General features: G+C 39.0%; 1 protein-coding gene across 1 annotated transcript in view; it reads right to left on the bottom strand.

Annotated features, from left to right (window-relative positions):
* tnfsf10l (TNF superfamily member 10, like) overlaps window positions 1–23,480 on the bottom strand; it is a 74,326-nt gene that overhangs the window by 34,266 nt on the left and 16,580 nt on the right. Inside the window, exon 2 of the mRNA XM_024288722.2 lies at window positions 4,643–4,786. Coding sequence (XP_024144490.1) covers window positions 4,643–4,786 — 144 coding nt within the window. The remainder of the gene's footprint in view (window positions 1–4,642; window positions 4,787–23,480) is intronic.

Here is a 23,480-nt window from a genome sequence, read left to right as displayed (position 1 = left end):
CTGAATTAAAAAGAAAAAAAAAGTCTTTATGTTGAGCAATACTCCAAAATTCTTCAATAAATGTTCTACAAAGCATGATGGGAAGTGTTTTTGATGAGTATGGACAGGTAACAGACATTCCTTGGCAGCGGGGGTTGGGTGAGACAGAAATGGGGGTGGGTGTGTCTCCAGTCCCCAACCCCCGCAAATACGGGGGAATACTCTCTGGAAATAATTTATTTTTCTTTGTAAAAAGAATACAGACAAAAAGAGGGCAAAACTTTTGGTTTGGATCTCGAGTCAGGAAAAGAACCGGTCAGACGCTTGTTGTCGTAAAACCTTTCTGCCAATCAATAAGTTACATCGTGTGACGATAGAAGCTCCGCCCTCTCGGTTCAATTCAATTTTTCTATGGAGCTACGACCAACGGGGGAAATGGTACGAATCGGTCCTGCTAAACGGGTCCATTTTGTAATGGAAAAGCTCAAAAGTCCAGTCAGGTCTGGACCGCTCAGTGGAAACGAGGCATAGGTGTAGTGTAGGGGTCTAACGGATCACAAAACTCACGGTTTGGATCATTTATCGGATCAGTACAAAGTAAAAAACAACAGTAAAAACTAACAAGTTAAAAGCCTACAATTACTCTTTTGAAAAGTTTTAAAAGACCTCTTTGATCAAACTATACACAGTACTTCAAAGTGTAAATATACTCACATGTATTACATCAAAACATTTGTTCATAGAAGCCTATTTATAAAAGCAAAATATCTTTGAACTTTGGACCCAAACAAAAAACTAAAACATGTAGTTTCTGATGACATTTACAAGTCTTGAGACCAAATCTACAAAAACTGGAAGAGAAGGATGCTGAAATGACCAAATCTATCTGCAGTAACCCCACCCCCCACCCCTTGTGCCCTCCACTCCCAATGTTCAAATTAAGTCTTAAATAAAACAGTTCAAATTCAACTTAAATTATTTATTTAGTACTACCTGATTTATTGAAACTTTGGGAACATTTCAATATTTAAAATAATAACATGTCCAGTTGAAGCACCGCCCTGCCCGCTGTTGCTGGCGATTTATGATCCCTTTTGCTTGCCATACCGCCCTCCCCTGTCACAGCGCGGGACAGCTGCTGCTCCTCACTGAAAGATTCCCTTAAACCAGACACGGAGACGAGTACCGATGCTTTTATTCAGCTCTTCAAAATAAATAAACTCAATCGCCGTGACAAGGTCGAGAAATGGATGGAAGCTCCTCCCACACGCCACCAAATCGGGGAGCTTTGAAGAACAATCAAGCAGCAACTTTGATGCTTTAACAAAGACGGCGTACACGAATTGAACGCCAATTCGGTGTTGCTTTTAATAATGCGCGCATGAGGTAGTGGTGTGTGTGTGTGTCGGCTACTAAAACGTACGGACCACAGATTATGATCCGTTACACCCCTAGTGTAGTGTGAGTGATTGAATGGCCCTGTCTAGGGTGTACCCTCGCCTTCGCCCAAACAGGAGCTGGGATAGGCTCCAGCAACTCAGCGTGTTAAGAAAATGGATGAATGAATATGAACTGTTGAATTTCAGTTGTCCCGGACGCATGAAAACATTTGAAAGTGCTTCGGTGAGAGCAGACATTGGACTCTGGTTTCAGACATGGACGAACAGGACCGGTTTACACTAGAGCCTACCATTATCCCCATTATCTCATACAGTTTTTCATCTTTTGTTTTTGGGCAGCTAAAATATTGTTGCCAACAAAAGTTTACAGAATGCAATAAAAAAGAAGTATCCTCTTTACGTTTTCTTTCACATTGTATGTAGAAGTCACTTGCATCAGTATTGTACGACACTCTTTTAAATAAAACATGCTTTGATTTTATTTCTACTCAAATTCGCCAAGAGGAATACAGTTGATTGACAGGTGGGTGGAGCCAACAGAGCTTCAAACTGTACTTTGTTCCGCCCAGTTGACGTTTCTGGAACGTTGTTGAGCTGGGACACGGATCAGCTTCACGCTTGACTTTGGTTTGCAGAATTCAACGGTTGACACAAGAGACCATCCATTCAGTGTGTTTATGCGGTCAGGCCACTGAAAGTGGTTGATCTCCCCAGTGTTCTTTTAAATATTATTTCTTATCCTCCAGAATAATAAAGAGGAAGATTCCCTTTTCTGAAGTTCCCAATGGGAAAGAGTTGCCCGTTGACTTCAACTGAGCAAAAAGAAAATCTTTACATGTACTGAAGGTGAAGGTTAAAAAGATGCAGGAACCAGACTGCAATAAAACAGCAGGCTGTAAGAGCTGCATGGTGTTCGAAACAGAACTTTCGTGAAGCAATCGGGCAGCTTCTGGACATGTGAATGAGATCTCAACCCCTGGTTGAACACTGAAAATGAGATTTTTGCACGTGTTTTGATTATTTTTCTCCACTATAAGTGCAGTTCTGAAGGTCATTTTTGCACATAAATCTGTTAACATTATTTATCCCTAATAAATATGTTAGAAAAGCTTAAATACTCCAAAAAAGTCACCTGTTTTTATTTGAATTTATCGCTGGTGAAGCAGCATCTTTCTACCCCGATTCTAGCAGTTTGTCAAACTTTAATGTTCTATTGGTTTAATAAAGCTATATATATGTGTGATTGAGCTGCTGTCTTTTCCATCCACTTCCACTTTGTTATATCACCACTGACAGCCAACAGGGGAAGTAGTGTGGAAATGTCACAACTGGACTTGTTACACAAGTGGCATTCCATCATAGTGCTACGCTGGAGTTCATTCAGTTCCCAAGAGAAGGCCATTCTTTTTCTAATGTTTGCCGACGCATGTCTAGATGCATGATTTTAGACACATGTGGAAGTGATTCAAACACCTGATCTCAATTATTGGGATAGATGAAAGACACCTTTGGCAATAGAGTAGATGTAAAACAAAGAACTCCTGAATGTATGTCTGGTCCCAAAAGACGATGATGCTGCTTAACAATTGCCGTATTTTCCAATTTAAGGCAATTGTTAAGCAGTGAATGGTCTATTTTTAAACTTGTGTCATGAGGCTAACTGAACTATAAGCAAGAGTCAGAGATAAGGCCGCCAGTCAGACTTATTTACTACGTTCTCTGTAACTCTGGAGCTTGTTTGTAACACGCTACATATTAGCCACATTAAAATCGTTAGCGTATTCACGATACTTGTAACTATCAACTTTGCTTGTAACACGTAAAAAAACAGACTGATACAACTAAAACAAAAGCCACTGTGTCTACGCTAACTTCCAAACTCGTTAGTAACCTGTAAAAAAATAATAGAGTCCGACATTGCTACACGTTAGCTGCGTTAGCATATGTACAATTTCCAATAACTCCCAATTTTGGTTGTAATATGTAAAAACCGACTGATAAAACTAAAACAAATATACCTATGTCTACGCTAGCTTTTACATTGATAGTAACGTAAAAAAATAATTAAGTCTGACACTGCTACACATTAGCGATGTTAGCGTATTCACAATTCCCGAGAACTCCCAATTTCGTTTGCAACACAAAAAAAGACTGATAGACTAACATTAAAAATAATGAGACTGTGATTATGTTACATTGCAACCTTGTTAGTAACACATAATAAATAACAAAATCCAACAATGCTACATGTTAGCCACGTTAGCTTTTTCAAAATTCCCGACAACTCCCAATTTTGTTTGTAACACTTAAAAAAGAATAATAACACTAAAAATAATGATACTGTGATTACGTTAAATCACAATCTTGTTTGTAAAAAATAAAATAAAAAAATAAAAAATAACTCGCTAAATGTTAGCCACGTTAGCGTATTCACAATTCTCAATAACTCCTAGTATTTGTTTGTAACATGTAGAAAGCAAACTGATACAACTTTAAAAAAAATGTCACTGTGTCCACGCTGCCTTTTAAACTTGTCAGTAACACATAAAAAATGAACAAAGTCCGACACGCTACGTGTTAGCCACATTAGCATAATTCCTGATAACTCTCAATTTTGTTTGCAACACATAAAAAAGACTGCAAGGCTAAGACTAAAAATAGTGATACTGTCATTACACTAATTACCAACCTTGTTAGCAACACGTAAAAATAACAAAGTCCGAGTTGCTATCTGTTAGCCACATTAGCATATTTACAACTCCCGACGACTCCCAGTTTTGTTTACAACACGTAAAAAACAGACTGATAACACTAAAAACAAAGATACAGTAACTACAAAAAATCCCAACCTTGTTAGTAACACGAAAAAAATAACAAAATCCCACATGCTACACGTTAGCGACGTTAGCGTATTCACAACTCCTGATATCTCCCAATTATGTTTACAACACACAAAAAAAGACTGATAGGCTAACATTAAAAATAATGATACTGTCATTACACTAATTACCAACCTTGTAAGTAACACATAAAAAAATATCAAAGTCTGACATGCTACATGCTAGCTGCGTTAGCATACTCAAAATAACACCCAAGCTTGTTTGCGACTCAAAAAACAAACTGACATTTCTTCAGAGCTCCGTGTAACTCAGAATTGTGAGTTGTAGTGCAGCATTCGTGCTGCAGCGTCATGTCCGTTGTGCTTCTGCTTTTGGGGCACCAGGTATTGATAACTTCTTTGTCCATCTCCATTTCCTTCCTACCTTTGAGATGTAGGCTTTGATGCCTTCAGCCAGCTTGATGCAAGGCTCTCCCAGCAGCTGGGCTACTTGGTCTGGAATGTCCTGGTCCAGAGCGTTCAGTAAACCCAAGCATCTTAATTCCTCTGTCACCCCTTGGCTACGCACCTACAGGGGATACCAAAAGAGAAAAAGTTACTATGGGTCTGTATTAACCACTGTTATGAAAATGTTGATTAGAAAATAATGAGTTGCAGAGTTAAAGAACATTGAAAACTGGAAAAGAAACAAAATAAAGATATGTCCACTCCTGAGAGCAAATAATAGCAAATAAACAGTCTAGTGCTAAAGAAAACAAAGTTAGCGTAACAATTCGAGACAAGAGGTTTTCTTAAGTTGTGTCTGAATTCGCTCATTACTTCCTAACCCCCAAAAGAGAACATAGAGCGGAACTATCTTGTGTTCTGGATTTTAATGGGATTTGGAACTCACTTCTTTTCTTTTCTTTTTAATATTCCTCATTTGCAAAAGTAAAAATACGAACATTTTGCATTTTGGTGATGAAAACTTTGATATTTCATTAAAAAAATGAGTTAACGTACAAATTTTAATTTGCACTTGCATTGTGTTCTAGATTTGCCAATCTAGTGAGCACTGGTGCACACTTTTTCACTAACACATATCAGAAAATGTATTTTGGAATCATTGGTTGTGTCCAAATTTCTTCACTTCTTAGTGCACTATATAGTGCGTTTGCCATTTTTTAGAGCTGTTTGAATCTATAATTCCAAAATCCAAAGTCCTAAAAAATTCCCAGAAGTCTTTGCAAAAAGAAAAAACACATTGTACATAGATGGTAACTCAATTGGAGAATTATAGACCACATTTCTATGGATTTGACCCTTTTTAATTTGTCAAAATGTATTTTTTTTAAAACCATCCAAGTTTTCATCATCAGAACACAGTGGATTCCTAAATATTCTTCGATAAATGTTCATATCTATTAGGTTTTTTCTTTGGTAAATCAGTAACGTCATTTTTGCCGTTTCAATAAAAAAGCAGCGACAACGTCCGGATTGTTTTATAATCCAGGGTACTAGTCGATGTCATTCTCACGTATTTACGTGCGGCTACGCTCAAAAACTGATCCAAATTCATGATCCTATTTTAAATACATTGAAATGTGCAATGTCTAAATGTGTTGTGCAGTGTGTTTGAATGTAAGATGGACAGCAGAATTGGACATTTTGGACTCCTTTTTATTATAGATAACGAAAAAGGACTTGAGTCCCGGTTCTAACGCTACAGTTCGGTTCTGTTTTTGTTTTTTCTTAGGTTTTGTTTTGTTTTTCTGGGCGTTGTTTCTCACTTTACTGTAGTTTACTTTAAAATTGTGATTTTTCTTGTATGTTTCTAGGAAGTTGTGATATCCTCTCATTTGTGAAAACTGTAAAACGAAGCTGAAATAAAAAGTAAAAAATAAAAATTAAAAAAGGGAAATTCATGTTGGTTACACGTAAAACGTGTCCCCAAAATTTACACTGCTGCACGTATTTGATCCCCAACTAATTACTTGTAAACAGTCACTTCCTATATGTTTTCAGTAGTTAGGGAGCAGTGAGGGAATAGAGACAGCCCTACAAAATGGCAAATGCACTACATCAGGCCCTGAGGAGTGAGTGAATTTGGACATAGCCTTATAACCATTGCCTGTTGATCAGGCCGCTGCAGGAGTCATGTAGGATATATTCAATAAAGAACTGGAAAAAGAGCAGAGGCTAATGCTTTTGACAGCCTTTGGTCCAGAAGTTCCTTTAGAAACTCTTTCAAATCAGTTTAATCAGAGCTCTATATCTCCTCCATGTTTGGGTGATGGACTTTGGGGTACTGAGCAAGTCCTTTCCCAAAATAGTTTTCATCATTTTGCTAATATGAAGGATTATTTTCAGCTTTTTACTCCAAAAAACATCATAGGAAAAGTTGAAAACTTGAAGAGCAAGTGTAGAGGGAAGAATGGAGGTTATAACAGACTTGTTGGAAACCTTAGACCCTTAGATCAACCTGGAAACACCTTGTTGTCCCCTAAAAAGATAGAAATGGCAGCTAGCGAGGTGACTGTCTATACTTCAGTTTACAACTAAAACCCCAACAATCCGTGGATGACCAAACAGTAATCTCAACCTGATTAAACTATATAATTCCAAAAATCTTATTCAGGAAGTGAAAGTTTGAGGGAATGGCCGTAAGATAACATTCATGTGTGCATGAGCGTGTATCCTTTTCACGGTCTGAAAGCCCAGCTAATGACTTTGATAAATAAATGAGGAGTCGTCGAGCGCAGAGCTGCACTTTTTCACTCCTTCTTTTAATTTCTTCATGCTTGACTTCTTTTTTCTAATGAAAGCTTTCCTTTTTGTTTTCTTTCTTGTTGTTTTCCACCTCTGCTCTGTTTTCCTATGTGCTCTGCTACATTCTTTGACTTTCCACTCCTTTCCCAGGCCTCCTTTTTTTTCCCCCTGCAGCGACACAGCTCATGCCAATGCATGAGTGGATCCCCTTGTTGCTAAAGAAGATAGCAGTGTGCTTTCGCCTGTGTGTAAATTGTTTAAAGCTAAACGAAAAGCATGTGTCAAAAAGAAAGGGGCTAAACATCGTTGGCATAACCCACATCTGTGTTGTGTTGAGAGATGACCACAAGGACTTAAGCTTATTATGTAAAACATGAAAAATACTATATGTTCAGTCGGTTTCTAGTGTACATTCCAGTTTGTGTCATGGTACAAGTGTGTCAAAAGGGCCGACGACAGCTGAGAAATTAGTTTAGGATAAATGTGTGAACTTTACATGAACCAGAAGTTTAAAGATATCAGGAGGTGAGAGCAGTAAAAACACAATAGATGGACTAAACATCCACTGTATACACATCTGATTAAAGGAGAAAATCAATCAAACTCATGCCAGTATGCTTACTGAGTGATTTCCAACATGCCCTCCAAATGATCATAATTAGCGCCTGTCAGAAAGGTGGTTGGGTTTTAGTCCACGTGGTGCTGGTTTGTTTCGGTCTCTTTTACCCTCTTTGTCCTCAGCAGTCTTCCACTGCTGGGTTTTGTTATTTTAGTTTGGGGTTGGACCTTGGTAGTCTTAGTTTCCAGGCTTTATTTGTTTTCTTTGGGTAGATTTTGGTTAGGCAGCCCTTACTAGGGAGCTGCTGGGTCATGATTTATTCTATTTTAGGCCAAGGTTCCAATTCCCTTTAGTTTGTCTTTTTGCTCGGAAGAACACACTAATTGTTTCATTTCAGGTCACAGGATTTTTTTGTCTTTTGTATTTTTCTCCCTAGACCTGCACCAGATTTGCCCATAGGGGACATAACAGATGTCCTGTACTAGGAAAAACACTGTTAAAATGCATTTACACTTTTATAAGTCAACAAAAACTTAAGAAAGTTTCATGAATAGTTTGTTCGGAACTCTCCCAAATGATTTTTATTACAGCGTCTATGTAGACATAAACTATTTAATCATCCATCAAGATGATAATCTAGACAGGGTTCTCAAACTCAACTTACCTTGGGGCCACAAGTTCATTTGTTCATGTCTATGTACTCCTAAGCAATATCTTCTGCATGTTCTGTCAAACTACAGGAGATAGACGAGTAAGAACATTTCTAATGACCAGATCCAACGACAATAGCAAATGCAAAGTTTTAAGCATAAAGCTGAAACATCACAAAGCTATCATTACAGAAATGTGATGTGTGAGTAATGTGAGTAGACATTGAACTCCCATATTAAGTCGGGGGCCACAAATGCTGCAAATGGCCCACGGGCCGCCAGCTTGAGACCCCTGATCTAGATGGTTGATACGCATATTGGGAAAAATAAATAAATTCTATTGGCATTTATTTAAAAAAAAATGCTTTGTTGTCACTCATGCCAATACATAAGAGGAGACTCATGGGCAAGTAGGAAACACACATCTTGTGTAAAACAAGTCAGTAATTCCAGTTTCAGAAGTCCGCAACATAACACGAGTCACAAGTATGAGAGCTGTTTGGCTGTGAGACAAATGCGTCCTGTATCTCAGGGGTTATCCATGAAAATGACTGTCTGAGGCCCCAGACGGTGTGAAGAACACTGCATGACATCAATCTCTTCAGATAATACGCAGAAAAACCCTTGGTCACACGTGATATCGTGGACACTGAAGCTGCGGCGCCGTCTTTCATTAGATGAGACCCAAGCCGACCTGCAGGTTTAATACGACCATGAAACTACCAAGGAGTTTGTAGGGATAGTCTAGCGTGGAGGTGACAGTTAGTGATGGGTGGATCGATACAAAATATGGATAGTATCAAGTTGGTAGCGGTATCACCAGTTGATTGGCAGAAAGCGATGACGACATTAGAGAGCCCCAATGTAGCGCTCATTTAAGCTAACATTTAAGCATTCTGGTTTTTACTGTTTTCAAACTCTTCTGGTCAGAAGTCTATACTGAAAATGCCTGCAAATAACAGCAAGAGCTGGTCTGTAGTGGAACTGCAAACGCTCCTTAGCAACGGTGTGAGATAGCGATCTACGCTACACCATGCACGCGGCGTGGAAGTGAGACTCAAATGAGTGGAAATGCTCGCCAGAATTACCTGGACCATAACGTACCACTCCAGACCGCTCAATGGAAACCAGGGTATAGAAGTTCTATGGCTTTGCTCTCTAAGATCCAGAGCTAGAATCCAACAGAACACACTTCTTTAGAGGAGAACAATGGAAACAAAGATCATCTATAAGATCAGAGAGTCGTGCAGTTTTTCTTCTTTAATAGTGAGGCCAAATGAATTTAGAGACAAAAGAAGACTAAATAATTTTTCAAAAACATGTCTGGATTTTCATTCTTTTAGCCGAAATTTCCACTACAGATCTGTAATAGTCGACTAATCACAGATTATTTTTTCAGATTAATCGGGTCATAGATGTAAAGCACTCATCTTATATAGCATCACCTTGCATAAGGCTATTGTGAATGTTGTAAGCTGAAGTTCGCCGCTGAAGATGTTAGTGCTGATAGCTGAAGATGCTGAAATTGATAGCTAAAATCACTGAAGCTGATAGCTGAAAATTCTGAAGCTGATAGCTGAAAACGTTGAAGCTGATAGCTGAAAACGTTGAAGCTGATAGCCAGCTAAAATCTTAGTTAAATGCGAAATTTGCCCCCCCCAAAAAATCCTAAATTAGCCAAAATAGCTAGCATGTATCTGAAATGTTAGCTAAACCGCTAAATTGCCTAAAAATTGAACAAAATCCTAAATTAGCTAAAATAACTAGCATGTAGCTGAAATATTAGCTAAACTCCAAATTAGCCAAGACAACCTTAATAAAATGCCAAATAGTCCAAAAAGATAAGCAGAAAGTCAGCTAAAATATTAGTTAAAAGCCAAATTAGCCCTAAAAAACTGAAAAAAAATCTCGAATTAGCCAAAATGGCTTCCATGTAGCTGAAATATTAGCTAAACTCCAAAATAGCCTAGACAAAGTTAATAAATGTCAAAATAGTCCAAAATAGCTAACATAATGCCACTTTCAACTTTATTACACTCTAATGACTACATATAATATAAAGTAATCGACTATTAAATTAGTTGTCGACTAGTGCTGCCACAAAAGATTATTTTAAAAGTCGACTAATCAACGATTAGACTAATCGGGTCATGTGTAAACTGGATGTAAAGTACACATAACTAACCACCATTAGCTTTAAACAAACTAAAAAATAGATATGTAGCATCACCTGAGATAATGCTAGTGTGAATGCTGTTAGCTGAATTTGGCTGCTGAAGATGCTAGTGCTGATAGCTGAAAACCCTGAAGTTGATATGTGAAAATGATGAGGCTAATAGCCAGCTAAAATATTAGTTAAACGCCAAATTAGCCTAAAAAAACCCCAAAAAAGTTAGCCAAAACACCTAGCATGCAGCTGAAATATAAGCTAAACTCCAAATTATCCTAACAAACTAAAAAAAAATCATAAATTAGCCTTTAGCTAAACTCCAAAATAGCCTAAAAAAACGGAATAAATGCCAAAATAGTCCAGAAAGCTAGAATAATGTCATTATAAATTTCAACTTTACTACACTCCAACTCCATATAATCAACTATTAAATTAGTCGTCGACTATTTTAATAGTCAATTAGTCGACTAATCGTGGCAACCTTATCTGTAACACTTTAAAAAATTAAGATTTTTTTAAATGTGCTTTAAATAAAATCCTACTATGTCAGTGGTTGTGCACCCTAGTACTGTCAGAGACCATGAACTGTATTATACTCAATAAAATGTATTTCTATACAGACTAAAAATATTATTGCTGCTCCATTCATAACCTTTGGACATGAGGCCATCAAAAGCATTTCTAAACATCGTCCTTTTATCCGTTTGATGCAGCCATTTTTTTCTCTCCATGTGCTTCCTGTTACATGCAAGGGTTGTCAAAACAAGCAGAGGAATAAAAGAGCAGTCAGTCACCTTGGATCATCTGGGTAACGTCGGGACACATCCCAACAAAAACTGCTGACGCTGCAGTCTGCGGCGCAGCAGTTTGTCTATTGTGAGGAGGAGTGTGATGACAGCTACCACCAGCAGAAGAGAAGGGGAGGTTCAAGGATGAATGAGTTAGTCTGATCTCTCACTGCAAAAACAGTCGGATGTTGTTGCTCAAACACACTCCCCGGTATGATGGACACGCTTGAACCGCTAATTTTTATTAGAAGGGAGGCTTTTCTGCAGCAAAAGCTTATTTGTTCAGTTATTTATTTATTTATTCGTGTTTAGAGTGAGTCTGCATTCAGCGTCCGTGAAAATGATGTATCAGTTGGGGGAGAGTTTGATCTATTCTGGGAAGCGGCTCTGCCCATGTAAGAGATGAGATAAAGCTAATAAACAAGACCGCCCTGAGCTAAATACAAGACTTTAAGTAAACTGTCTGCTTGTGTGGAAAAAGGCCAGAGGCTACAACCAGAAAGCAGTCAGACAGAGAGACCTTTCTCTTTCCTCTGCGCTCCACCAGGATCGCCAAACCCGGGTACAGCATTTAGTGGCAGCTGTGGAGAGGTTAGAGACCCACTCTGAAGAACATCCTGTTTTTGGTGCTTTAACATGTTCTTGTAGCATTTTTTGTCATGATGGAGGACATATTTTAAGAAAATTATGTCTTTATTCTAATTGTTAAGAATAACTGCAGATAAAGTAATGCAGTTTGAAAAAGAGCATATTTGTGATGCTCCCATTCCTTCCTTTGTTTTCCTCGTCCGAGCTGGGATCTGGCTCCAATTTTCAGAACTTGCGCGCCATTTTTGTTGCGCCGATAATAGTAAGTTGGAGGTGTGGGGGGGCTGTAAGCTAGTGGGAGAGCGTGTAAACAGAGTAACAGGGAGGGGAAAAGGGGCGGGGTTGCTCCACTTCAACGGAAGTGAATTTCTAATGAACCTCTGCCGCTCTGCAGAAACTATGTCCTAGAAAATGACACTTTTTTTTATTATTTGTGGCTAAAAACAGCAAAATGTCACATACAAAAACAATCAAAGCAAAACATTTTTGGCCTTCTTTTTCCCCCAAAACCATTAAATTCAACACTGCTGTTAAGGCTTCAGTATTCTTGAAGTACATCCAAAAAATGAAACCACACGTCACTATAAATCTAAGGGCAAAATAAGAGAGGAAATCAAAACATTTTTGCTGTCAGTTCTAACATTTATTTTGTAAGATTCCTGTTCTTCAAGTTAGGATTTCTTCTACTATTCTTCTTCAAGTAAAACCATTCAAATCATATGAAGCAACATGTAAAATTACATCTCTTCAACTAGAAAAATTACTTCTTTTTTCACAAATATGCAGAGGATTTTTTTTTTTTTTTGCAAAAAATGCTGAAAATACTTAAGTAATTCACAAAATACTAAAATAGCTGACAAAAACTATACCCAAGTGTCAAGACTGATTTATCCTAATATTCCATAAACATTATAATACAAGAAAAAGCGGAACACCAAAATGGCTGAAATAAAGAGTTTAAATGTACATTAAAATTCACACAAATAACTTCACAGATACACAAAAAAGTCATTGTGCAGTATCAGTTGTTATGAATAAACATAGAAATAAAGTCAATGTTCTAATATGTCAAGGCCCGGGGGCCGGAGTCGGCCCTCCGAGTAAATATATCCGGCCCTCCAGATGATTTTATTTTATTGATAATAACCCGATGTTAACTTCCAACTTGTAGATATTTTTATGGAGGGCAAAATATTGAAAGATATTTAAGGTTTAACTTGATTTATTCTGGAATAATTTTCCTGTCTGGTTTTATTCATTGTTATGTTTTTAAAGTTTTAAAAATGTAGTTTTATCCTCTGGTGGGTATTAGATTTTGGCCCCCTGTATGGTTGAATTTCACACCCCGACTCTATATATTTATCCATTACATGTTATTAAGATATAATTATTATATTAAGAACTTCACATTTCAAGGAAACCAATGTTTTTAGGAGTAACTGAATAGTTCAATAATAAGCCAATGAAGGTATTTTACTAATACTGATGCTAACACATTTTAGCCAAAAGTGCTACAACGAAGAATTGTAAAATCTGCTCCTAAATCAAGATGTAAACAAGGAAACGGTATTATGAGTAGTCAACAATGACCTGTTCATTACTGATTGTTCTGCAGAGCTAATCCTGACCTCCTCAGTGCCATAGATGAGTTTCTTTCATTTAGCTCGGGCTTAGTTGTGCTTTCCAGAGTATTTTCTAAAAGCGCTTGTTCCTTTTGATTTGTCTTGTAGCGGCCAAAGCAAACAGACCGTTCAGCAGCCGGAGAACAAATCCCAAAAGACACGCGTTAGAAATGAGATGTGATTCAATTCTCTGCTGTGCTAGACAAAACAATACGGTCAAAAAATGACCGATCTGCTAGCAGAGATAGCAGCTCAAGCTAGCAGTGTTATGAGAAAAACGTTAGCAAGCTAATAGAGTCCATTGACTATCAAAAGCAAAGAGAGACTGATAAAGTAACTGGATACAAGTAACTTTAAAGATAGTAGCAGAAATGCTAACATAAGGTGAAAAATACCCATGACCTTAATGTGATATTTAAACCTTTTTCCTTCCGTTTCTCAGGAGCTGGGATTATTTCAGCAGGAAATGGGGCTCAGCTGGATGAAGCTGACAGGTCTGTTTGGCTTTTGACAAAGATGTGAATTAAGGAACTGTGGTATTTGAGATGAAAGAGATGGAAAAAAAAGGTCATTTTAAAACTTAGACCAAAATCTGTTTTGCCGTCTATCTTCTGTTTAGAAGTTAATATATCAAAGATTATCAAAGATGGTTCAAATTGAAAAGTAACACAGTTTGGAATTGTTTCAACACAGTGAAGAGTCTGATTTAAGGCTTCACTGAGTCACCTTCCTTAAATTTAAGATACTACTGATTATTTCATGTATATTTTCTAAGACAAAAGTGGGAGAGCTGAGCGGGGGAGGTGTGGTAACGTCTTCAATACGGAAAGTGATACTGGGAAAAGTGATGCTTATATCTCTGCATAACTTTCTGTGGAGGTTGAGGATTTTTCTCCTCCACCTTCTCCAGAGGCAGGCGCTAATAGTCCAGACGCTAGCATCATAAGCTAATAAAGGCTAACGTATTAAGCTAACAATCCAGAGCGAAATGGTCATTGGAAATCAATCACCACTAGAAAGTTGTGCAAGATTTTTGACAACCGAAGGCAATACACCCACGATTCATGCTAAAGCTAACACGCTAAAGACCGACCGAGAATCAAAGATGGGCGGGGCTTTTATTCTGAAGTTGTACAGCAATGTGGGACTTACACCAGTCGACCAATCACAAAATTCAACTGTCGTACCTCGTTTCAACCTGTAGGGGGCAGCAAACAGATGGTTTTAGACTAAAAATTCAGGAATTAAACAAATTTATTTTAAATTGTCAAAAATGTAGCAACTGATAGTATTTTTAAAGCCCCATTTATAGAGGTCAACAGACCAAAAAAAGCTGATTTACTGCATGGTTACACTTTAATTTGTTGTACTTATGAGAGAACTGGACTCGGTGAGTGTGACGCCACCTATAGGAGATGCTTTGCAAAGCCTTTTTTTTGGATGTTGCCATGTTGGGGCCAGATATCGTAAGTAAGCAGAGATTGGTTGAAATTTAAGATTAGCAAGAACATATAAAAAAAAGGAAGAATAGTTATTCTGAAATAGAATGATAGAATTACTTCTCCATTGAAGTCTATGGGATTTTGGCTTCTTGGAACCAGCAGCTACTTCATGTTTCGAACACCAGGGGGGAGGAGCCACTCAGTCCAGTTCTTATATACTGTCCATGGTTTCCACCAACATGTTGATAGAGTCTCAATTCTGTTCACTTGGTGATTTTTCTGTAAAACTGTTACAACTTGTTGAAAATATACAACCTTCCACTCTATTGCACAAGTCCCTTCTTTACTTTTCATAAAAGTATGATTTATTTGCAGACCACATACAAAAGGACAACTATTTTAGTGGAAACATTTTAGTTTCATTTCTAGGAGCAACAACACTTAAAAAGTGAAGTATGTGAAATCAAAAACCCTAAAAATCTTAGTTTCCACATTAGGCTGAAGGAAGCTGAGAGCCTGAGGGCTTCTGGTCTCCTAAGGTCATCTCTTCGGGCCAGAATGACCGAGATCCAGAGAAAACTCCTGCAAATTCTAAAGTCGACTCTCAGGAAGCGGAAAAACAATGCAGCACTGTTCCTTCCAGTGTGTGTGTATGGGCGTTCGAGTGTGTGTGTGAGCTTTGGTTGTTGCTGGACACCAAATCATGAAAGAATATCTCAGAGGGCCACTAGGAAACTCAACCACAATTTTGGATTTCAGTGTGTGTGCTTGTGTGTGTGTGCGTTTGCTGGCAGTCCAGAAAGCTCATTTGAGGGGATTAGGAAAAGGAGAAGACAGCCTTGTAACTCAAATCCAACACGACACATTTTTGGACCGAGCCGGTGTGTGTGTGAGACTTTTGGTTATAAACAGCCAACGTGGAGAAAGCTGGCCATAACAGACAATGCCTCTCCTGCTTTGTGATGAAATCGCAAAGTTACAGTGGAGGGGTCAGTACTCATAAATCACTTCATGCATACACAGATGGAAGGACAAATGTCTAAATCCAAAAATACCCATTAAAGGTTCGGCTGTAAAATGAGATTTATGAACAGAGCGATTGGAGTTAATGTATTTTTGTAGACTTTTGGTACATCAGGGAGAAATAAAACAAATTCACAAAAAAGCCATTAATATATGGAATAAAACTCTAGGTTTTCCGAAAGGTCAGAGAAGCACACAAACTTTGCGTTTTAGATGTAGATAACCACCAGTTTTTAATTTATGGCAGTTTTCCAGACAGCTGGTTTGGCGCAAACTTTGATAACCGTGGGATGATAGAAACTCTGGCTTTCCAACTTTGGAAAAAACGGTAACTTAAACTCTGACTCACAGGTAACGTACTCAGTCGGTAACCATGGTAACCAATCCTGTGAACATAATGTGCCTGTAAGTTTTTTTTTTTTTTTTAGACAAAAGAGTTTCTCTCTTCCTCTCCTCCTGAGCCTGAAGCAGCTGTTTGACACACTGATTCATTTCCAAATTCCTGCGGTCCATGTGACCACACATCAGAATGCATGCTCTATCAGGAGAGTTTTTTAGCACTACTTAATCATGGGTCAATGCGAACGGCCTCTAAATTATTGATAATGAGACCCCTAACCACTATGAGGACAGATGCAAAGATCTCAGTTAAGAATGCGGACGTTTATGATTCTGGTTCTCCAGCACAAACCAGATCCAGGTCATTGATTTGGAAGGAAAACAAATCTGTGTGAGGCCTTAAAAGCTTACGCAATACTCATAACAAAGTCGTCTTGTGATTCCAATGAAGTCTAAGGCACAATTTTCAAGTGAATCTGTTGATTAAATCAGAACAATTTCTAATCCACGCCTTTTTTTTTAGCTTCCAGCTGTATTGGTTAGTGAACTTTTGAAGCACCAAGGTGTCAGAATGACTTCTGCTACATCTGTGTTTACCAGAGGTTAGGTAAAACCAAACAAAGGACGAATAATCTGACAGTCTCTGGCAAAAAAGGTCTGAAATTTATTATTTCACCCACCTCAATGACATTTCCCAAACACTAAAACTGTTATATTTGAAACTCCATTTGGATTTCTTTTTTATGGTAAATGGTCTACACATGGCGTTTTGGGGGTCCCATACTCGTTGTTTTTCGGCGTGGTGGCTGTTCCTATTAAATCACTGGACCCCAACCCTTGGAAGGCAGTACCCGATGCGGTACTAGATGCAGTGCCAGACGATGTACTGGACGCAGTATTGGACGCAGAACTGGATGCTGTTCTGGACGCTGTTCTGGACACTGTTCTGGACACTGCACTGGACACTGTTCTGGACACTGCACTGGACACTGTACTTGACGCTGTACTGGACGTTGTACTGGACGCAACACTGTACATGGTACCAGACGGTGTATTGTATGCTGTATTGTATGCTATCCTGGATACGATACTAGATACAGTACCAAACGCTGTACTGGATGCAGTACCGGACGCTGTACCTGACATTTTACCAGTCGCTGTGCCAGACGCTGTACTGGACATGGTACCGGTCGCTGTACTAGACGCTATACCGGACAAAAAACTGGAGCAATACTGGGTGCTGTACTGGACGCTGTACCGGACACTGTAGCGAACACTATAGCAGACGCTTTAACGGACGCGGTCCTGGAGGCTGCACTGGATGCTGTACCTGATACGGTACTGGACGTAGAACCAGTACCGGGTTAAGGTACCGGTGTGGGTCCACGTCCCGAGGGTTGGGGACCTTTGATTAGTGTCCGTGGCCCAGTACCAATTGTTCTACGGACCAGTACCGATTCGCGGTCCAAACATTAGGGACCCTGACTTAATGGGAACAACCAGGGCAAAAAAATCAGAGTTTTGAACATCCAAAACGTCAAAAAGTGACTCTGAGGTGGCCCGAACCATACATCCATATATGACGAGTTTGGATGGAGAACGCTTTTAATTGGCATACATTACTATAGCACTTTTCAGTCGTAGTCCCACTCACCCATTCCCACTTTGATGGGGGGCAAACACCGGTGCCAACCTATAACCACCAGGAGCAATTTAGGGTTCAGTGTTTTCCCCATAGATACTTCAACACATGGGTCGTGACCGATCTACCTCTGTGCCACGGCCACACATAGGTATTGGGTTTTGTCCCATGTTAACATGGGACACATTCTGCTCTACCGTGGGGCGGAGAAGTATCCTTGGGCAAGACACTGAACCCCACACTACTCATGTTAGTTATAGGCTTGATATGCCTTTTACAGATGTCCTCACCAATACAAAGAGTACAGGTAAAATGTTTGACTTGAGAGAGACACGTCCTTCCAACTGTTTCTGTACAATGAATACAATTCCAAAAGAAATATCTGTAACTCAACGAGAATAGTATCTTCAACACTTTGATCTTCTGACAGTACCTCCAGCAGATCTCTGCCAGCAGTTTTGTGGGGGAAACAGCATAGCACGAGCCATTAATGGAGAGAGCATGCACAATCCCACAGCGGGACAGTAGAACACCACTCCCAGCCCGTGCATGTGGAACTATGACCTTTCTTTGTGAGCTTTGCTGTTTTGGACTCTGTCCAGCTAAAATAGAATTTACAGACTCACAAAGACAGCGTGCCTGTTTTTTTTTTGTTTTTTTTTTGCTTTTTTTTCTGCTTCAGACTTCCTTGCTCTTGAGAGGAAGCCATTTTCATTTAAAGGTTGAATTATGATTACCTTTGATAAGGACCGACTAATGGGGTATTTCAGGCCCTGGAGTATATATATATAGTTTTAGGATTTGGCTGCCCGTCGAATAAAGTTCATAAAAGAGGTGGAAAAAATAACACAAAGTCAGTATTTTCCAGTATTTGCCACCTGCATAAAACCTGTAAAACATGATGCCAGAAATGTCAGTTATAAATGATTGAAAGAAAAAGAAAAAAGAAAAAATTGAAAGCTGTGCTAAAAGCGGAATTTCTTTATTTCTTTACAACTTTATTAACTGCGAAGTTTACAAAATAACAATCAGGAGGCATGAAAGGTGGCAAAATCTGTGTAATGACTTAACCACACAGGAATTTGCAAGTGTATGAGCTATTGTTTTCTGTATTCCTCTACAAACTTTACTTGGCATGCACATAATAACAAATGTAAGACCGTTTGTTTTTTTTCCCTGAAAACTCATTTCAATATTTTTGTTTCTTAAAGGGTTAAAAAACATGTCTCCAAAAATTAGATTTTTTTTTTTTGTTAATTATTCAGTCTAGTGGGCTTTACAAGGATATGCTTGAAATTTGACAAAGTAGACTGATTTTTTATTTAAATTTGCCAAATGAAATGCTCAGAAAGTAGAATATTTATATAGTATTTAATATATTATCTATTCATATTTTAGGCTACCTTGAAGTTGACTCGTGGCATCTGGACTTAAGAAGAGTCCAAATGCCATGACTCAACTTCAAGTCAACTTTACCTGGATAAATTGGAACATAACTTAGGCTAGGAAATAACTCAAAAACTTTCTGACACTGCTCTGAAATATTAGCATGTCTGTACCGAAGCCTAGAAGACAGCCGGCACCTCTTCACCGTCTCTTGATCAGTGGCAACGGGAAGCACCACAAAACCAGAGTCAGTCTACACCAGGGGCCTCAAATTCATTTTTCCTTGGGGCCACTGAAAGCAGAGTCTGGCTGACCTTGGTGTGCATGCATGTGTGCGCATCTCCTCGGTGTCTAGGAGCCAATACCAATTTGAATCAGAAATGTGAAAAATTCCAGAGACGGAGACTCGAGGTTCTACGTATTCGTGGATTTGGGTATTCACAGAGGTCTCCGGTCCCTTACCCCCTTGAATAAAGGGGGAATACTGTAGTCTTTTTCTAAGGAGAAAAGTAAGGAACTCATTAATGTGGTCTGGGGAAGGGGGTGTCAGGTTTCCTGCCCTTAAATGTTTCCCTGCTTTAAGCCCGGTCAATGTCCCGCCCCCAAGAGTCATATACCTCACCTGATTGGTTGGTTTGCCATTATCCCACCATGATTAGTTGGTCTGTCAGCCCCGAACACAAGACTTGAAAAGTGCCATCATACAAAACTTCATGGGCCGCACCAAGATTACATTTTTATATTAAGCTGTGGGCCGTAAAATATCGTCTCGGGGGCGACTCCAAGATTGAACTTTCTTTCTAAGCCGGGGGCCACAAAATATCGTCTTGGGGGATGCACCAGATTAAACTTTCTTATTAAGCTGGGGCCATAAAATATCGTCTTGGGGCTGCAAGTGGCCCACGGGCCGCCAAGATTAAACTTTCATATTAAGCCGTGGGCTGTAAAATATAATCTCGGGGGCAACACCAAGATTAAACTCTTTCTTAGCCGGGGGCCACAAAATATCGTCTTGGGGGCCGCACCAAATTAAACTTTCTTATTAAGGCGGGGGCCATAAAATATTGTCTTGGGGGCCGCAAGTGGCCCACGGGACGCACCAACATTAAATTTAGGTATAAAGACGGGGGCCATAAAATATCGTCTCGGGGGCCACAAGCGGCCCACGGGCCGCACCAAGATTAAACTTCCTTTCTAAGTCGGGGGCCACAAAATATTGTCTTGGGGTCCGCACCAACATTAAACCTATATATGAAGCTGGGGGCCATAAAATATCATTTTGGGGCCGCAAGTGGCCCAGGGGCTGTACCAAGATTAAACTTTCTTACAAAGCTGGGGGCCACAAAATATCACCTTGGGGGCCATAAGTGGCCCACAGTCCACACCAATATTAAACTAAGATATTAAGCCGGGGGCCATAAAATATCGTCTCGGAGGCCACAAGTGGCCCAAGGGCCGCATCAAGATTAAACTTCCTTTCTAAGTCGGGGGCCACAAAATATCGTCTTGGGCTCCGCACCAAAATCAAACTTTTATATTAAGCTAGGGGCCATAAAATATCGTCTCGGGTGCCGCAAGTGGCCCGCGGGACGCACAACATTAAACTTTCATATCATACTGGGGCCACAAAATTTAGCCTTGGTGGCTCAAATGGCCCGCGGGCCACCAGTTTGAGACCCCTTGTCTACACACTTGATAACCAAGCACAAAGAGTCTCACAAGAGTCTCATTTTTACATGGATGGATGGACAGAAGAGTCCCATATTAAAAATATGTTTTTCATGGTCAGAATGTATTGTTTTTATTCACCAATTGTGGCCACAGAGAAAACTTGCATGGATCCTGTGACAATAGCAGGCTGTATTCCACATACCACTGGGCGCCCTCTCAGCAGACGTTCGGACTTCCATGCAGCCTCAAATTAGGAACAACTAGCAACAGAAAGGGAGTATAATAGCCATATTGTGATATCTGAACCAAATCAAGAAAATGGCTACAACCGTTTGTGTTTCGGGGGTCTCATGCTGTGCACGCTGTGTTTCAGGCACACTTCAGGCTGCACAATGATCCGCTTTATGTGCATTCGTGTGCACCGCCAGATAATTTGAGATCCCCGGTGAGAACATGCACTCATTAACTCAGTTACCTGACGGTTTGAGACCACAAACTACCAAAACCAGCATTTAAACACTTTCCACTGAGTGTTGTAAGGTCAAGAAAAAGTTCAAAAACACTGATTGGAGCTCTTGGAAACCCATCCCACCCATAAAAATAAAATGTTGTTCGTGCTGTGACAAAACAAAAGATAAATAGTGTTTTATGGGACAGACAAGTCGCCTGTGTGCGCTGAGAAGAGGCCAGAAAGTGCACTTTCTTTGTGCTCACGTAAGCTGCTGCCTCTGTGGACCCCCTGTGGCGGAAAGACGGCTGCAGCAGCTGCTGTCTTAGTTTGACAGTGATTTTAATTTATTTCAGCTGCAAGATGTTCTTTTCCTTGTGCGCTTACAGCAGTTAGGCATAAATGTTGCATTTTGTTTTTTTTTTCACATGTGTAGTAACTGAGAAAATATGAGTGTGAAGACAAGGCGGCCCAAGTTCTTCGTAAGCAAGTCAGTGTGCAACAATGACTGGTACCTTTTTAAAGATTTGTTCACAGTGAGAGGAAAGTGTCTGACGCAGTGAGGACTGAAATGTTTCATAACCATGAAATGGCATAAGACCTAATTTCTATTACACTCCATTAGACTCAGAAATAATGCAAATTAGTGATCTTTGACATTGCAAAAACTCGTACTCGTACTTTTGGGATTGGATCGCAAATATTTGAGCAATACTCATTACATCCCTAAAAAATACACAGTAATTTGGTAAAACGACACCAAATGAGATGGTGTGTGCACTTTGTGTTCAAAATGGTACAAGGTGTGTACTTGTGTAGGGCTTTTCTAAGGCTCAAGGTGCGTTACAGTGACAATCCCATTCACCCATCCATGCACTGATGGTGGCTCTGCTGCCAAACACCGGCGCCACCCTATAAGGACTGAACGTGCCCCAAAAAGTCAGCACAGGTCAGTATGTGTGTCCATTAAATACACGTTTTTGTATAGAAATGTGGAAAGTTGTGCAACTTACTTTTCTGAAGACACTAATTGTAGCTCGTTTAAATCCTGTGGTAGTTTGAAGACGTTTTCAGAGGAACAGAAAATAGGAAAACTGAATGTCTAAAAAGGTTAGATTAAGAACAGAATGTAATTTTTTAAAGTGTGACCTGGGATGTGTGTTGGTGAGTGTTTTTGTGTGTGCTCAGCTTCGGCTTTGGAACAAACAGGGAGATGTTTGTATCAGCCCGAAAAAAAAAAAAAAAAAAAAATTGTGGGGAATTTTCTGTCTGCTGTCAGATACAAAACACGGATCCTTCAGATGTTGATTATAGTCTGTGTTATGTATGACAAACTCATGCCACGAGACACAAAACTAAAAACAGAGTCAGGGAAACGAGCATTTCCAGAGTTTCTCTAAGGATGGTGTTTTTTAACAACAACCTTAGCATTAGCATTAGCAACCTTTTAGCATTTTTCTCATAATGAAGGAAAAAATAAGAATAAAACTACATTTTTAGTCATTCATTATTTAAATCCTGAATTGTAATTTGGACCAGATATCATTAGAAATATGTTATTATTTTAAAAATATGTTTAGTTTTATTGATATTGATACTAATTTACAAAGTGTTACAGCAAAAACAAAAACAGAGTTTTTATTTTGTAACTTTTTGCTGGTGATGATGTCTAAATGATGTTGCTAAACTAGAAATTCATAGTTTTTATACATTTTAATACTTTTTTTATAGAATCTAAAACTAAAAAGGATGACTATGAGTTGAAAGGAATGACAGTAAATTAAGCAATGACTAAAAGAAATATTGCATCTATTAATTCTTGAAGACCAATTATTCACATTTCATTTATCTAGCTTAACTTCTATGGAGTTAAATTGGGGCCAATATTATTTGAAACCCAAATAAAAACAGTAAATGCACCGGGACTGAAGTTATCACCTTCATCAATTTTGATTGGTCCCTAGTGTTGGCTCCGCCCCAAAGCGCCAAAAGGGCCAAAAGTTTTGAAATTCGAAAATGAAAAAAAAGACTTGAAACTGAAAAAAAAATTTAAATTAAAATTTTGAGTTTTGAAACCTAAAAAAATTTAACATTTGAAGCTGAAAATAATTCAGTTTATTTTAGAAAAGCAAAAAAAAATTGGACAATTTATATTTTTTTTGGCCAAACACCAATATAGTTTTTTA

This window comes from Oryzias melastigma, linkage group LG18, assembly GCF_002922805.2.
Source record: "Oryzias melastigma strain HK-1 linkage group LG18, ASM292280v2, whole genome shotgun sequence".
Classification (NCBI taxonomy): domain Eukaryota; kingdom Metazoa; phylum Chordata; class Actinopteri; order Beloniformes; family Adrianichthyidae; genus Oryzias; species Oryzias melastigma.
This window is presented reverse-complemented; position numbering and strand designations above follow the sequence as displayed.